Below are 17,637 nucleotides of genomic sequence, written 5' to 3'. Positions count from 1 at the left end.
TGGCGGGGGGGGGGGGGGGGGGTTCTGTTCAAACTGGGTTGCATTTTAGCTTTCTCTGATCCCAGCTTAGAATTCATTTTTCTCAAGTTGGATCCATTACCACATATTCGTCTGCTTATTGGTTTCCAGGATTTTGTTGCTGTTGTCTTCTGTTCTCTTTGACATAATCTCTTTGGGATTATGTCTTTCATTTTAAAATCTCTGTCATTTGAGTGTTGTTTCAAATGAGGGGAAAAAGAGAAATCTGCCCTCTTTAATCAGAAAACTATCACTTAGGGATGCCTGGGTGGCTCAGTCTGTTAAGCATCTGCCTTCAGCTCAGGTGCTGAGGATAGAGTCCCGTAACAGGCTCTTCCCTCAGGGGGGACCCTGCTTCTCCCTCTGCTTGCCACTCCCCCTGCTCGTGCTCTCTAACAAATAAATAATCTTAAAAAAAACAACTATCACTTAATTCTTAAATCAAACCCCATCTTTCAGATGAGGACATTGAGGCTCAAGGAGGACGACTAATGTGCCTAAATTGCTAATAAACCAGGATTTGTATCCAGGCAGCTGGATTCTTAACCATTCTGCTCTACCATCTCACTATAAAACCAGAAGCTAAAGATTCTTCAGTAAGAGAGAATCTCATAGGCTACAAGTATAGAAAACTGTATAAACAGAAAGCCTCTAACTTGGAAATTGGCAAATTATATTAGATTCCATTAATATAATGGCATTGTTGTATAACACAGGAATTGGAAATTGCTGATGAATAATAGATTATACCAGCTGAACCAAAGGCTTTCCAGGAGAACTTTTTGCACACTTCGTTTTAGAACAACTAAAATGACATCATTTCCAGAACAGTTTGATTTGTTCTGTGCATCTAAAAAAATAAAAATACAGCAAAGGGGCTCTTTAGAGTGTCGGCTTTTTCAGACAATGGAAGACTGAAGAGAGGTGCACTGTAATCAAAAATTGCACTTTGTATGTTGTTACTCCCTGTTCCTTGAGTTCCAAACCACCTCATACCATGGCAGACTGTTTTCTGTTGCAAGAGGAAAAGGTTCTGTTTTAAATTCAGAACCCCGTGCAAACACTTTCTGGGGGTTCTGAAATCAGATGTGCTTCTCCTTGAGCTCGACAGTGTACTGTTTGCACCTCTTCAAGATGTCTCTGGGTCCATTCTGATTGGTTTTAGTTACGAGCTCTCGGTGGTAATGTAACACACACCATCTTTCGTGTAAGATTTCCTTGGTATAAGAAATGGTATTGGTATTTTATAGATCATAGAAACCAAATGTCATCTCGTTCTTTGGCACATTCAAGATTAAAAAAAGAAGGTTATTCCTTAAGGCTGTGATTCTCTTCTAAACCGCCTCTCGCAGATTCTGAAAATAAAGAAGAGTTGGCTGCAGTTGGGCTCGCATCACAAGAACATAGATTTGACACAGTGTGTGTTCGCTCTTGTAAAACTACACCACTCATCCTGCACGCTCGTTCTCTGCACACGTGATCTAGCCTAGCTCTCGGATATATGTTATAAACAAAAAGGTGTTACTTCAGGGTCTCCATTTATTTCCTCATCTGTCAATGGAGAGAATATTTTTTACTTGGGACCCATGTTTGCTAGGAACATTAAATGGGAAAAATGTCAGGAATACGAACTATACAGTATGGTACGGTATTGATCATCCAAAGTGTTAACTTAATTAAAAAGCATCTCAGAATGGAGGGAGGGAAAATCCTCATGACGCATGAAGCTAGAAATCAGGAGACTGAGGAGTCTCAGCCTTGCCTGTAATGAGTTGAAAAGCCTTGAACAGGTCACTTTCCTTTGGGTTACTCGTATTAGGGCTTATGTCATCTCCAAAATTCCTCCGATTGCATGAAAAACTGGGACCACGCTGAAAAAAACAGAGGAAAAATGCAAGAAGGAAACTTCTTAAGTCCAGAAACAGTGGGCCGGGATTGTTTTCTTCCCTTGACACGAGCTCCTTGGACATGCTTTCTGATGGTCTGGGCCTTGGCCACTGTGGAGTAATCCACCCACTGACTGGGCACCGAGGAGGTAATGACCTACAAGCTGAGAAATACTCTTCTCCGTAGCCTGATAACCTGGGTCAGGTGGTATGAGAGAAAGAACCAGGAACTTAACTCAGTCTCCAGTAATTGCTGTTTACAGTCCAGAGACAGGTTCTTTCCATAAAGCTTTAAAATTAAGCAAAGGGGAGGCCCTGAGGCTTCTCTCTGGATTATTCCTATTTGCATGTCTCCTCCTGTGCCTCAGATCTCTGGCAGGTCTCCAAGAGGGTTCTTTTGCACTGGGTGTGAATTAAATGTTACAATTTGGGGTTGGGAAAGACATCCCTCTTGAGAATCTCTAAAATCATCCTCAGGATTCCATTCTTGCCTTTACTTCATAATTTAAACCTGGAGACCTGCCAATCCCCGACATTGTAATAGGGATTCACCAAATTTATCTTTGTTTTATGTATCGGGATTCATTTGCTTTCCCACGGCCCCTTCCTCAACTTGCCTGCATCTCCTCATTTCTCAGATGTTTTTTTTTCCTCTTTCTCATCCGGGGAGATACTTGAACTCGAGGGGGAAGGGAGAATTTTGCAAATCTCCTATGTTACATACAAGATTTACATATAGGGGCACCTGGCTGGCTCATTCTGTGGAGCATGCCACTCTTGATCTCGGGGTCATGAGTTTGAGCCCCATGTTGGGTGTGGAGCCTACTTTTAATATATTAAACAAAAGATTTTAAAAATTTACATATAAACAATTACATCTTAGAAGGAGGTGGGGTTTATCTGGGAGATTATGCATTTTCATATACTGAATTTGATATACAGTGTATAATTTTTATTAATCAGTGAACATTCAGGATTTGGGGTGGTTTTTTTTTTTTTACATTGTAATTATGTGACTTTTCGATGACCATGCAGTGTTCAAGGATATCTTCTATATCTTTTTAAATTCATGTTTCTTCACATGAATCCTACCTGTTTTAATTAATATAACTTCTTCCCTTCAAAAGCTCAAGGGAAAATAAAATTTCAAATGGGAAAACTCATTGTTTGATGTATCTTTTAAGTTTTGTACATGTAAATTTACTTCCCCAATTTTTCATATACACTCTCAAGCATATAAGTCTCCTTCTCTAATAAATGTAGTATTTTGTTGGTGCTGTTTTTAGCATTTTTGGCTTCTCTCAGATAGAGGACCCTACAGACAGACCCTTGAGACCTTTCTGCATCACCCCTTGGGGTCTGGTAGCATAGGCATACAACCTACAGATGTGTGGGCTTTCTGGGGCTACCTGCAGTGTCCTGAGCAGTGCTAATCAGGAGTATAGCACACAGACAGTGTGGCTGACCCAAGGGGTGTAGTTATTTGGCTGCCAAAAAATTATTGTTTTACTGTATTTCAGAATTGAGTTTAAATTTCTGGTTTAGTATTTCTTGCAACTTGCGCCATAGGAAAAAGCACTAGCCCACAAGCCAAGAGACCTGGGCTATCGTTGTGGCTTTGTGACCGACCCCCTGGGTGTCCTTGACCAACAAGTTTCCTCCAGAAATGAAGTGGCCCCTGGGGCTATTTCCACTTTGAAACCTGCCGTTTCTGTGCCGTGCAGGGGCTGCATGCTGAGGAGAAACTTGCCAGCGTAAGGCTGTATGGTTCCGGGTTACCGGAGGGGCTGTGCTTTGATCCCGGCAAGCTTTTTTTCTCACGTGATACCTGTATTGCTGTTCTTCAAGCCTTGAGATAACTTCTGGGAGGAGATCTCATCAATGATTGCAAGCCTGCCTCTCCCATCAGCTCAGTGTTCTCTGCATTTCAGATGCCTGCATCAGATGAGCCCCACGATTCCGGTGGCCCCGAGGAATCCAAGGGAAACCTGGAAAGTCCCAAACAGGGCAGCAGTAAAATGAAGCTCAAGAGTCGGCTTTCAGGTGAGTGGAACTCTTTGCCTGATGTGGCCTGTCTGAAAGTGAGCTTCTAGCCTCAGGAGTGGAAAGATAAAGTCATTAATGGAATGAGCTCTTTTTTTCCCTTACAGCCTCAAAATTATTTTTCCTTTAGATAGTGCATGCCCCAAGCATAAAACTGCATTCAGCCCGGCTTCCCCGGGTGAATATTTTTGAGTCATAATGAAGTGAATGTCAACATCTCCCCGTTTGTCTCTGCTCAAATCTAAATTTCCTGTGTGTATATGGTTCATTTACTTCCGCAGAACTTTAGGTGACCCCTGCCCTGTGGCATATTCCTAGTGGCCTATCTTCCTGGCAAATGCCCCTCTCCCCCAAGCCCTTGGTCCACCGGAACCAGGGGCAAAGAGCTATTTATTTGATATTAAATCTGCATCTCAACGAAGCAGGCTGGAAAAATGGGATGGGAGTTGCAGCTCTGGGAACAAAGAGAGTTCACATTTCCTGGGCATAACCTCATAGCAGCGGTCTTGTGTCCTAAGTTAGAAAGTTCTTGCTGAAAGCAGAGGCCACGTGCAGGAACCCGTCATGATCCGTGGGTTCTAGGCACTAACTCCCTGATGGGCTCTTTTCCCTATTAAAAAACAAACAAACAAACCCTGAACGTTATATTTCATGGCTGCGTTGGTATGAAGATATAAGCTGGATTCTTTATTATCTCTTCATTACTACGATGTTTATACTGAAAACGTTCTTGTGGGCCCTCCGCATGGTGTCTACGGGCCTGATAGAGAAGCCAGCCCTGGCTGCCCACCCATGAAAGGCGTCTCCTGTGACCTTGGGCCAGTTACTTCAAGCCCCTGAACTTCCACTCCCTCACCTGAAAAAAGGAGATAATAATCCTGGCTTTGAAAGGGTGAGCAGATTAAAAAACAAACACACAAAACACATGCAAGTGGCCAGCCAAAGCATGGTGTATTAACATCTAAAACCTGTCAGTCTCCTCTAATGCACAAATGCATGCGGAAGGGTGGTGTCTGTGCCTGCCGACCAGGACCACCGCCCCCCCCCCCCGACACTGCTCCCCACCCTGGTCCTCTACTGAGCTGTTCTCAGGGAAAGTGACTGGTACATAAAATACAACTGTTTCTTTTAACAAATCTGAATAATAAAGTGAATTAGTGTATTTCTAACTCATAATAGTTAGGCAGTGTATATCTGAACTTGGGTCTGTGACAAAACAGTGATATGGTCAGAGGCTGATAAGTTGGAGGGGAAATATCGTGCTGAAGGTCCCCATGTGGAGAGACTGGCCAGCTCCCCTGCAGCCCCAAGGAACAACAGAGAGAAAGACATTCAATTCCTGTGTGTGTTTGGGGCCTAGGAGTCACAGGGGCATAGGGGATGGAGATCTAAGGTCAGCTGTCTCGGCAGAGTTAATCAACACCTTATAAACAGTTCCCAGGAGGGCCACAGAGCTCTGGGGAGGCATCAGGGACCTTTGAAACCTGTGCAGTCACATCCCTCATTTTATGGATGAGACCAGAGAAGTGAAGGGAATCCCAAAGGTCACTCACTCAGTGCCAGCAAAAAGCTCTGCCTCCCAGATCATTCTTCTTACCTACCCCTTGGCTTCCTGAGAATCTTGATGAGAATCCTACCCCCCAGTCTGGGGCTTTGTAGATACAGATGTGGGGAGGGAGATTATGGCTGGGGACCTTTCAAATCGTAATTCTCTAACGCTGTTTCTACCATTAATTTGGAACAAGCAGCACATTCAGCTGAGTAGTAAACCCACAGCTGGCTACTGTTTGTCACAAATGGATGTCACCCTCTCTTCCCATCCTTCCCAGACACCCAGGGGCCATAATAAGCAAATTTGTATAACAGGCATGAAGTCGGGTGGGACTGTGTTCAGTTCTCAGCTCTGCCATGACAGCCTGTGTGACCCGAGACAAGTACTTGACTTCTCTGGGTCTCTGTTCCTTCAGGTGTAGAGGGAGGATTATAATGTACATTTATTCTGTAAATCAGCACACCGTCTCCATTGCAAGGTGGAGTTGAGAGAAGGAACATGGCGCTGCCCCTGCAGAATACGGCAGTGATACACCCCACCGCCACCGCCATTAACATCACGGTCATCACCATCATTTGCAACCTTACTATCATTGTCGTCTCCTCTTTCCCTCTCAAGAGGGGAAGATGCTTGAATAGGTTCAGACAAGAATAGTCTTGAGAACTTTAGGCCGTGACAAGGCACGCATGAGAGGTAGGAAGATGGAAGTCTCCCTGGGTCGTGGTACTCCGGGGAGGAATTCAGAGGACACAAGATAAAGGAGGGCCAGGACCTTGGCAAGATTTGACAGAACCCAAGAGGAAGCAACAGTGGTCTAGACGAGGGAGAAAACACACGAGAAATGTTTAGGGGCAATGGGGGAAAATGGGTTAGAGAAGTTTTTGGCAACTGTTCTTCCTCCTCAGCTTCCTGAAAGATCCAGTAATCCAACAGGAACCATGATTGAATCCAGCCGAGCTTGTCAGGGAGATTAGGGGTAAGGAGCCCCTCGGGGTGGGAGACAATGGTGCCAGCAAAGTGAGGTAAAATGTCAAGCGATATTTATAGGCTCCCCAGTTTTGGAAAGGATGTGGAAGGAGGACAGATCCTCTCCTTTGAGAATCAGCAGGCCAGAGCCACGAATTCACAAATTCACGTAGCAGGGCAGTGGGAGATAAGGCTGGAAAAGTAATTTGAGACCTGTGAGGGAGGCTTACGGAACTGGGTTCTTCCTTCAGGGCTGTGACTATGTTCAGTCTAAAGACGTTTGACAACAGGAGATTTTAATGTGCTCAACTGCTAATTTGTCCTGCAAACTTGGATATTTATTTCCTATTTTCTAAAAGTGAGTCACTCTGGTATTCACGTATCAGTATATTATCTACAGACACTACCGTATGTGGTTTCTCTTCTGTTAAGGCAAGTGCCTCCCTGTCAGCTCAAAAGGCACTTTCTTCTAATAAATCTTTTTCAGATGAGTAAGCATGCCAAGATGGATTAATCTGGCCATGAATTAGTAAGTCATGAATTATTAAAGAGGTTCTGTAAAGAAGTTCCAGCAATTTCCACGAAGATTTTTGCCTAGTCTGGCTCCAGAATGACTAAAGTGATTTTATAGAACATTTTTCCTGATATTCTAACCTGAATTTTCCTTACTTCATACTGCCTTTTTTGCCAGCAGGATTCCCTTTTAATTTTGGTATTTTTGATTTATCCGTGTTAATGCCCTAGGTTTGTGATCTTTTTAAATGGAAATTTCTCTTTGATTGCAAAGGAGTTTCAGGTGTTTGAAAACCTGCATCACAAAGTTAATACGTAGCTTTTGAAACACCAAGCTTTTAGTGATGTTCATGTTAATATAATTGTACAAGCACTCTTCCAACTTTTCATCACCATTAAAGACTCAATATATTATTTTGAAAAGAGTACAGAATCATCCTGTTTTATTCCATGAAAAACTTGCTGAGAAATGTTTAGGTAAATTGAATTTTAGGTCATCAAACAAAACATAGTCTAGGAGAATTTGATATTACAAAGAATCTGTATGTGTATGTAGCTACATACACACATTTGTATATATACATTTATAATGTAGCATGTAAACATTGTAATGTAATTATAGCTATAGTCAATGTAATTGAGCCATTGTTTAAAGTCCCTTAAATTATCTTATTTTAAAATAGCATATAATATAAACTAGGTACTGATAAAGGTGTCTTTAAAAATTACTATAAAAATTGCCTAAGACACAAAAGTTCTAAGCATATAGGGAAAAATCGATATATCATACTGTGTTAAAATTGTTAATTTTTGCTCATCTAAAAATACCGTTAAGAGGGGCACCTGGGTGTTTCAGTCATTAAGCATCTGCCTTCGGCTCAGGTCATGATCCCAGGGTCCTGGGATCCAGCCCCATGTCGGGCTCCCTGCTCCGCGGGAAGCCTGCTTCTCCCTCTCCCACTCCCCCTGCTTGTGTTCCCTCTCTCGCTGTGTCTCTCTCTGTCAAATACATAAATAAAATCTTTAAAAAAATAATAATAAAAATTCCATTAAGAGTGAAAAGGCAAGTCACAGACATGGAGAAGATACTTGTAATACATAGATCCCATGAAGGACTCATATCTGAAACATATTAACCAAAAAAATTAAAACTCCTGTAAATCAACAACAAAAAGACAGAAACCCAATAAAAAAATAAGCAGAACAGGCACTTTACAACTTTATTAAAAAAAAAAAAAACCACTGTCAAATTTACAGAAGTAAAACAGCCAATGAATATTTGAAAGAAGCTCAGTCACATTGGTCATCAGTGAAATGTAAATTAAAAACCACAATGAGGGCCCCTGGCTGGCTCAGTTGGTGGTGTGTGGGACTCTTGATCTCAGGATTATGAGTTCAAGCCCCACTTTGGGTGTGGAGATTACTTGAAAATAAAATCTTAAAAAAAAAGAAAAAAACCCACAGTGAAATGTCATTATATATCCATGAGAGTAGCTAAAATTTTAAAAACTGGCCCCACCAAATATGACGAGGTTGTGGGGAAACTAGGACTCACACACAGTGGTGTTACAACATTGGGAAAGGTGGATGTGTCCCCGGAGCTCAGCAACTCTGTCCTAGGTCTGTACCCCACAGACAGGATTTGTATGAGAATGTTCCATAACAGTATGTTCTAGATCAGGGGTCAGCAAACTACCACCTACAGCTATATGTGTATGGACCACAAGCTAGAAATGCTTTCTACATCTTCAGTGGGTTGTAAAAAGAAAAAAATGTTTAGAGAATATGCAGCAGAGACCATCTGTGGCCCATAGAGCCTAAAACATTTACTATCTGGCTTTTACCCGCCCCCCCCAAAAAAGTTGTTGACCCTTGTTCTAGAACTGAAACTAGAAACAAAGCAAGTGTTCATCAGCAACAGAATGGATAGCCAAATTGTGATGTGTTTATACAATGAAATAGTACACAGAAACGGGATGAACAGACTCTTAGCAGCAACATGGGACTTTCACAAACAGATGCTAAGAATGAGGAGCCAGAGAGAAAAAAGTACATATCACATGTGTTCATTTACATGAAGTTCAAAAACAGACAAAAGTCATCTATGATGTTGGAAGTGGGATAATGGTTACCATGGGTGAAGGGTGGTTAGTGATGCCAAAGTGGCTTTTGGCTTCCAGAAATACTCTGTTTCTTGGTCTGAGTGTTGGTTTTTGGAACATTCACTTTGTGAAATTTCATGGAACTGTACCCTTACGACGTGTGCCTATTTCTGTAAGTTTTCATTCTTTAATAAGAAAGTTTATTTAGGGGCACCCGGGTGGCTCAGTCGGTAAGCGTCTGCCTTCGGCTCAGGTCATGATCCCGGGGCCCTGGGATGGAGCCCGCCCCTGCGTGGTGGGAAGCCTGCTTGTGTTCCGTCTCTATGCATTTTCCCATATCCAGTCTGGTCCCTTCAAAGACTGGCACTTTCTTCATAATCTGGAATCAATGGCCCCAGTGCTCACCCAGCTCAGGCAGAGCTTATTGGTAGAAAGCGATGAGCTCAGTGCTTTGGAGGTATTAGACACCAGGCCTCCTGGAAACTGTGTAGCGTGGCTGTAAATGCAACAAGTTCATGCCTGTGATGCTCTCATAAGATTCTTTCCATCCCATATCATGCCATGTTTTTCTCCATGTTTTTACAAGGGGGTGTACACCGGCTAGAGTCTGTTGAAGAATATAATGAGCTCATGGTGCGAAATGGGGACCCCCGGGCCAAGATGTTGGAAGTCTCCCGCGATGGCCGAAAGCACTCTCTTCCCCAGCTACTGGGCTCTACGGGAGCATCACAGGTAGTATGGTACCGCAGAGCCTTTCATTTTCTCATACTGTGCACGGTTCCTGGTTAGGGACGTAAGAGCGTGTTTCCACCCCTGGGTCTCTAGGCTTTCTTTTACTCTTTCAGAGACCAACAAGAGCATCTGTGTTGTGAAGAACTGCTCACCTGTGTGGGCAGGGGTATTTGGGACTAGAGATGTAGCACAGACAGCGAGGTCTCTCCATGGAAGTTAGGAGGAAGTCAGCCTAGTATTTCAAAACAGTAGAGAAAAATAATCTTTTGTTGGATCTCGACATCTTGGTCCCCCTTCCTACTGTGTGTTTTGGAACTGAGAGCTGCTTTCACTGCCAGGAGACCATGGCGCCTCATGGTCTGTGGTCGACCACCATTGCCCATTTAGTGGGTGCGTCAGGTGTCACCGTAACCACTGGGTGGGTGGGTGGGTGTTGGGTCGTGTGAGGGGGGCATTGCCTGTGTGTGCCCATACTGTGTCTGGGATTTTCCCTGTTACACAGTAATGACTCACACAGGCAAGATCAGAGGGGCTGCGGATGCGGGTGAAGGAGGCAGTGATGTTAGTATTCCGGGGCCCACCCCAGGAGAGCTCGGGGCTCCATAATTCTTCACAGGGCTCTTCCTCAATTACATCAACCTCAACCCAGTGAAAAGTGGGTAGAGAGCTCCTGACCAAGTTGGAGGCAGGCTCAGTCTCTGGGGAACTTGTGGAGTGTTCTTTCAGTTCTGGCACCATCAGCCCCAGGGCTCGAGAGAAACCACTGGCATCTTGCCTACAATGAAGCAGAGATGGAGGCGGAGGGTGGAGCAGCGACATCCATAAGTGCATGTAGACTCATAGATCGTAGAGATGAAAAGGACCTGGGGCAGGTCATCTGGGTCAGGTCATTACTTTGGGTGTGTTATCACCATTTTAGAGACAGGCCAATGAGTCTCAAAGAGATTTGCCAGAGTCACTGGGACGAACATTTTACCTAGCCAGTCAAATAAGAAGTGCTCGTGTTCCAGAGGCAGCTGCTGATGAGGTTATTCTGTGTGGAATCTACCCAAAGACAGCTTGAGTCGGGATGTGGAGAAAAAGCAGAGCAGAAAACCTGCGTGGGTCCCGGTTAAAACCCCTCCGGACCCGTGACTGGAGACGAGCCTGTGATCTTCTCAGAATAATCCAACTGGACTGGCGGAGTCAGGGGGTGGATCGGAAATCGTAGGAGAGCCACGTTGTCAGGCTGTTTTAGTTAGTGCAGAAAATGAGAGAGGGTTTCCTGGCATCACACACAGCCAAGGAGGCATCGCTCTGAGGTGATTTCTTAACTGAGAGAAACCCGACCATATTTATAGCCCAGAAATATCAATTTCTAATGAGGCTTCTAGAAAGCACAGGCTGGTGAAGGTTTTAGAGGAAACACTTTTTCCCCTTGTCCAGTCATCCTTTTCTTTTTCTTCTTCTTTTTCTGCCAGAATTCACCCTTTTCCCTTGTTCTCTCTCTCTCCCCTACAAGGTGTTGCCGAGCGTAGAGCCACCCAATACAGCTTTCCACAATGATGGAAACAGGTTATGTGTGTACCGTCCAGTACGGTAGCCACGTGTGTCTACTTGAGCACATGCAAAGTGGATAGTGAGACTGAGGAGTGGAACTGTTATTTTAATCTTCGTTTGGTATAGATCAGCCACAGGTGACTATATTGGACAGCAGAGGTCTAAAAAGTGCAGTGGGACCCCTGAAACTCATCAAGAGAACAAGGAAGCACGCAGGCCAATGGTTCCCGCGGGCACCCAAAGGGGAGATGGCAGGAGGTGCAGCTGGAGGTTGGTCAGAGAGAGTTCCCTCACAAGTCTACATGTGAACTCCGTATTCGGGGGTTGAAAACCCACGGGCTATGTCTGGCCGTCTCCATGATGGTTTCAGTAAAAGGGTAGTAACCTTGCCAAGCCAACATTTTTTAAATGAATCAGAGTCTGGGAGGCCAGCATAGCTGGTAGATATTTTGTAAAACTGCAAAATATAATGGTTTTAAGGTGCCAGGAATACAAAAATATCATTAGCAGACATCTCATTTCTACCTTGGCTGTAGAATATACTAATTAAGGATTAAAAACTATTTTCTGATGTCTCTTTTCTCACATTAAGCACGAAGTGATTTTTTTTTTCTTTTTTTGCGTATGCTGGAATATCTGTCTCATTTAAGAGATTGATTATTCTAAGAAGGATAGCAAGAAGATAGATTGTGGAAGTGCTTTAGCAATAGGTTTGCTGAAACTCTTGTTTATGTTATAAATAGTGTACCCTGCTTACACACGTGTGCATGTGGGTGATGGACAGGAAAGGGGTTGAGATTTGAGCTTCTGCATGCCAGGACAGGGGGAAACGGTGGCTGACGGGAAAGTATTTTCTTTTCCAAATGTGAGGGGTTAAAACCGAAGCTGCTGCCGTTTGTCAGTGGGGTGTTTTATGTGGAATAACAGTTGTCGGGGTTTGTGGTTTGGGTTTTGTAAGAAACAAGGGCTTGCTGCGTTTTTGGTTAAAATGGCAAGATACTTTTTTTTTTTTTTTAAGATTTATTTATTAGAGAGAGAGAGAGAGACCGTGAGAGAGGGAACACAGCAGTGGGAGTGGGAGAGGGAGAAGGAGGCTTCCCGCGGAGCAGGGAGAGGGAGAAGCAGAACCTGATGCAGGGCTCCATCCCAGGACCCTGGGATCATGACCTGAGCCGAAGGCAGACGCTTAACAACTGAGCCACCCAAGCGCGCCATGGCAAAATACTTTCTAACCATGGTTGTGAACTTGGGATGGGGGTAGGGAGCGGCTTCCAGGGAGAACCTGACCACAGGATAGCCCTCCTACGTCTCTGAGGCCTCTCGGCTTCTGGTTCCTGACTCCATTCCAGAAAGCACAAAGTAGGATGTGTGGGGTATGGTCAAAGAAAGAGCAACCCTGGGTGCTTGCAGCCTCCACTCAGCTCCTTCTGTGGAGAGGGAAGCATGGCAGTATGTTACCGCAGGGGGATGGCTGAATCCAGTGGGATTCGTTATAAACTCCTTTAGCTGCTTGACCAGAGACAGAGCGCAGAGAAATGGCTGTCTAACCCAAAAGACAATTGAGGTTTTCACAATCTGAATCTATTTTGATGCCAGAGACCCCAGAAGGGTAAATGAGACTATCCCTGATCTGGCCATGCGCTGACTTTTAGGAATACCAGATTGTAAAGAAGTCCACGCGCTCCCTGAGCGCCACTCAGGTGGAATCTCCTTGGAGACTCATTCGGCCATCGGTCATCTCGATCATCGGGCTGTACAAAGAAAAAGGCAAGGTGAGCTCCTTTCTGCTCACTGTTTTGGCCCCCAGGTGAATGTTAGCATATATTTCCTAAATGGTTAACTTTGTTGTTGTTTTTACATGAAATAAAAAATAAAAGATACAAAGAGGAGTAGATTAAGTGGCCTTTGTATAGATTTGAGTGGATTCCCTAGCATCCTTTCCTGTGGGCTGCTGAGTGAGTCACACCCGTTTGGCCTTACGACATAAGGAGTCACCAGCACCTGGGAACTAGGGCATAGGCGAGGGTGAAGTGAATGCTCCAACATTTACTCCTATTGAAAGAAAAGCCACCCGTGTAGCTTCAGGGGATATATTCCTAGTTATCCTTTTGAATGAATTTCATAACATTGCCATTATCACAAAGAGAATAATACAAAAAAGTTGGTATTGTACAAATGTCAAAACCTCCATTTCGATATTATACAAAATGGAAAGACTGACACAAAACAATAAAATAAATATGGCACCCGAATTGTATGAAATGACTCTCCTGAGCTATTAATCGATCCATGTGAAGTTGCCATTTTTGGAGATCAAAGGTTGTCAAATACTGGCAAGTTCATATGTTTCAACGTAAAACTTTCTCCCTTTAATGTAATGCGTAGCTAGTGCAATGCAAATAGATCTGAGGAAGGAAGTGGAAAAGGGAATGCAAATTTAAATTTATAGCTGGTTAGCTTAACTCTGAGTCTAGCTGGGAAGGAGGCCTCGGTTAAATAGAAACAAGAGCAGATACCCTCAGTTAAATACTGCAATGACAACCTGGACCCCCTTCTGCTTGGGGTGTAGGGCCTTGGCTTTAGCATTGCTGGAGGTCGAGACTGCATTCGAGGACAGATGGGGATTTTTGTCAAGACCATTTTCCCAAATGGATCAGCTGCAGAGGATGGAAGACTTAAAGAAGGTAGGAGAAAGCCTCTCAGTGGTTCTCAGTGGTGGTGAGCTCTGATTACATCAGAATCTGCCCCATTGCAAGATGTGAAACCAGTGGCACAGCAGCCAAGGGCCATGGTCTTGGGGGTCAAGTAGACCTGAGCTGAATCCAACACTTACTCCATCATGACCTTGGACAGTTGATGTAACCTGAGCTTCACTTTCCTCAGTTTGTAAACTTGGAATATTAATACCTATCTCGAGGTGTCACTGTGGGCATTAAATGAGATGTGTGGAATGATTTGATATTTTTTATTTAGGTCTTTAAATGTCTGTCTTGTTCCCTTGGTCCTTGATCATGTTCCTTGCCTTGAAAATTCCTGAGAGTTTACAGGCCATTCTTGCCTCAGGGCTGAGTACACACACACCTTTTATATTCTCCACAGCACCTGCCATTTTGCCATGCATAAACATACTAAATGAGTGCTTTTTTTCCTCCCAGCTTTATTGAGATGTAATTGATCCATAACATTGTGTAAGTTGAAGGCGTACAACATGATGGTTTGACATACACATATATTGCAAAATGAGCAGCACATTGATTTGGCTAACACCCTCATCACATCATATAATGACTATGTATGATGGGGGGAGGTGAGAACATTTAAGATCTACTCCCTTAGAAATTTTCAGCTGGACAGAACAGTATTGCTAACTATAGTCACCGTGCTGGACATTAGATCCTATTCGTGAGCCCTGATTTTTTTCCTGCCTTATTAACACATTTCCTTCATGAAATGACTAAATCACACTATTTGTAGTTACCTTCAGAAATGCTGTGACTGGTCAGTTCAATTGACTCAATTGGCTGTAGGTACTGTTATGTTCTGCTGGCTTATTTTTTTAACTGATAAGAGTCCACTGGAGGCTCTTTTTTCTAGGCAGAGCTACCCTAGAAGCCTACGTGCTAATGATAAGATGTGACCAGGCTTATTTTGAGGACAGAATATTTCTCTCTCTTAGAGGAAGGATTAACTCCCAGGTGATATTTGTATCTAGTTTCAGAACAATGTGAAATTCTAACAGCATTTTTATAATGGATGTGCCATGTGCTCATTTGATTGAAATTCATCCTGCAATACTGGTAAAATGGGGGGAAATGGAGGAAAAAGCAGTAGTTAGTAAAGGATAATAGCACTTGAGTCTCCTAAATACTGTTTTTTCATACGTGTTCAATTACAATAAAGGTAAATCATTGGAATGGATTTTCAACGTGTTGAATGATCTTTTAAAAATCTTGTATAAAGATTTTTAAGAGCATGAGCAATGATTTCCTATGTGGAAGCAAACCAAAAACCTCACCTAGTTAGGTGATTATTTTTAAACAGGTCATTTCACTCCTTTTACAACTTCTGTAATTGCATTAGAGAGAAGGCACATAACAAATGCATGGGGTCCTGCTACATTTTCAAACTCATCTACTGGATTCCTTTAGTGGAATACACAGTGTGCTCCTGGGATTAGCTGTCCATGAGAGGTGAAAAGCTGTGTTCTGATGCTGATTTGCACTTTGTTATAGGTAAGGGAAGTCCCCCTTTTGTCCTGAACTGCTGTACGAAGTTCATCTGTTCTTCTCTCGGGGGCCCCTTTGTCGTGTTTTTGATGAACTGTTATTCCAAAACACAGACCATGTTACAAGAGTTTAAACCAAAAACAAACTCTTACAGGTCAACAGGATGTCCAAGCTGGAAAAATGACCTGACTCTACCTTCTTGGGCTTGAAGATGAGGATGAGTCCAGGATAGTTTGGGAGAAAGAGAAAGAGAGAGAGAATGAATCAGAGAGCAACTTGGTATTAGCCCACAATAATCTCTTAGATAGAAGCACGTAGTGATTGACCAGGTTCATGACTGAGAACCTGGAACAGCATCAAGAAGACCAGGCATCTAGACTATTTCTGGAGGCAGGGCTGCCATTCTTAAACAGTATCTCAAAAGTTTTTGTCTCTGTTATTAAAACAGTTTTCCACAACCCATGATGATTCTCCAAGCTCAAAAATCTTGTCTTTCTACAAATACAGAAGTGGATTTCTCACGTGTTGTATATGTTCTTGCTTTATTGCCAGTGGCCTTAAGTTTTTAAACACTGTGTGGAAAGACTTGGGACTCATTATTGCATTTTGATCTCTAAACGTAGGACTCCTGTTAATGAAACTTGGCAATGGCTGAAGAATAAGGTCTTGATACGTCCCCTAGTTGTTTTCATTAAAGATGGAGATACAGAAATACTGCGAAAGAATATGCATTGTTATTAGTTGTCCCATTTTGTGAAATTCCTGGGAGCTAAGTTAATGAAAGCACACTGGAACAATAAAAATCATTTTATAGACTTGTGAATCAGGTACCATATGCTATCCTCTTCTAAAGCACAATGTTAATGTAGTTCTCCTATTTGGTCACTAGGGGATGAAATCCTTGATGTAAATGGAATACCAATAAAGGGCTTGACGTTCCAAGAAGCCATTCATACCTTTAAGGTAACAACATTCGTATTTATCTCTTTTGTCTTCTTTAGTTTTTTTCCTTTATTTCCTTCTGGTTTGGGTTTGAGATTTTTTTTTTTTTTCCCACCCTTCGATCTAGGAACAGTCTGAATGTTTTTGCCCTTCTGTCCTCTTGGTTTTTCAGCAAATCCGGAGTGGATTATTTGTCTTAACGGTACGCACAAAGTTACTGAGCCCAAGCCTCACGCCCTGCTCAACACCCACACACGTGAGCAGATCCAGCTCCCCAAACTTCAACACCAGTGGGGGCAGCTCAGCGGCAGGCTCTGATGAAGGCAGCTCTTCGTCCCTGGGTCGGAAGGCCCCTGGGCCCAAGGACAGGGTTGTCATGGAAGTAACACTCAACAAAGGTGATACCAGCTCTTCCTCACTTTCACTGCATTCTCTCGAGTAACAATTTGTAATCTGTTCTTAGGATAACCTTTTATATTTTTTCTATAAATTGTTCCTTTGGAACAATCCGCTGCCAACAATGTATGGTAGTTCTCTAAATGACAGTGGGATCAAAAGTAGAGATTTTAGTCATTTTACTAAAGTGAAAAGAAGTTAGCACTAGCACAAAAAGTCTTTTAAGCTCTCCCCAGATGAATCACTGTGTGTCAGAAACGCATGTTAAAAAAAAAAAAAAGAAAAATCACAGACTGGCTTAATTCTAGGGCTAATATAAAATTTTAAAGAACAGGGCGCCTGGGTGGCTCAGTCGGTTAAGCATCTGCCTTTGGCTCAGGTCATGATTCCAGGGTCCTGGGATCGAGTCCCACATCGGGCTCCCTGCTCAGTGGGGGAGACTGCTTCTCTTTCTCCCACTGCCCCTCCCCCTACTCATGCACTCATTCTTTCTCTCAAATAAATAAAAAATATTTTTAAAAATTTTTTAAAACCAAAGATTATAGTTAATACAGTCAACATGGGGCGCCTGGGTGGCTCAGTCGTTGAGCGTCTGCCTTTGGCTCAGGTCATGATCCCAGGGTCCTGGGATCGAGCCCCGCATCAGGCTCCCTGCTCGGCGGGAAGCCTGCTTCTCCCTCTCCCACTCCCCCTGCTATGTTCCGTCTCTCACTGTCTCTGTC

The 17,637-nt window shown here is 43.3% G+C and overlaps 1 protein-coding gene across 5 annotated transcripts in view; it reads left to right on the top strand.

The window, feature by feature from the left end:
- Window positions 1-17,637, top strand: part of PDZD2 (PDZ domain containing 2) — a 339,767-nt gene that overhangs the window by 291,106 nt on the left and 31,024 nt on the right. For all 5 annotated transcript variants that reach the window (XM_073891061.1, XM_073891060.1, XM_073891063.1 and 2 more), the window contains 6 exons: window positions 3,836-3,947; window positions 9,667-9,812; window positions 13,004-13,123; window positions 13,921-14,035; window positions 16,467-16,540; window positions 16,692-16,917. In XM_073891061.1, the coding sequence (XP_073747162.1) occupies window positions 3,836-3,947; window positions 9,667-9,812; window positions 13,004-13,123; window positions 13,921-14,035; window positions 16,467-16,540; window positions 16,692-16,917 (793 nt within the window). The remainder of the gene's footprint in view (window positions 1-3,835; window positions 3,948-9,666; window positions 9,813-13,003; window positions 13,124-13,920; window positions 14,036-16,466; window positions 16,541-16,691; window positions 16,918-17,637) is intronic.

Source organism: Callorhinus ursinus, unplaced genomic scaffold (assembly GCF_003265705.2).
Source record: "Callorhinus ursinus isolate GAN/ISIS: 27379988/994484 unplaced genomic scaffold, GSC_fseal_2.0 scaffold3, whole genome shotgun sequence".
NCBI classification, from domain to species: domain Eukaryota; kingdom Metazoa; phylum Chordata; class Mammalia; order Carnivora; family Otariidae; genus Callorhinus; species Callorhinus ursinus.
The sequence above is the reverse complement of the archived record's forward strand: the minus strand, read 5'-3'. Positions and strand labels throughout refer to the sequence as shown.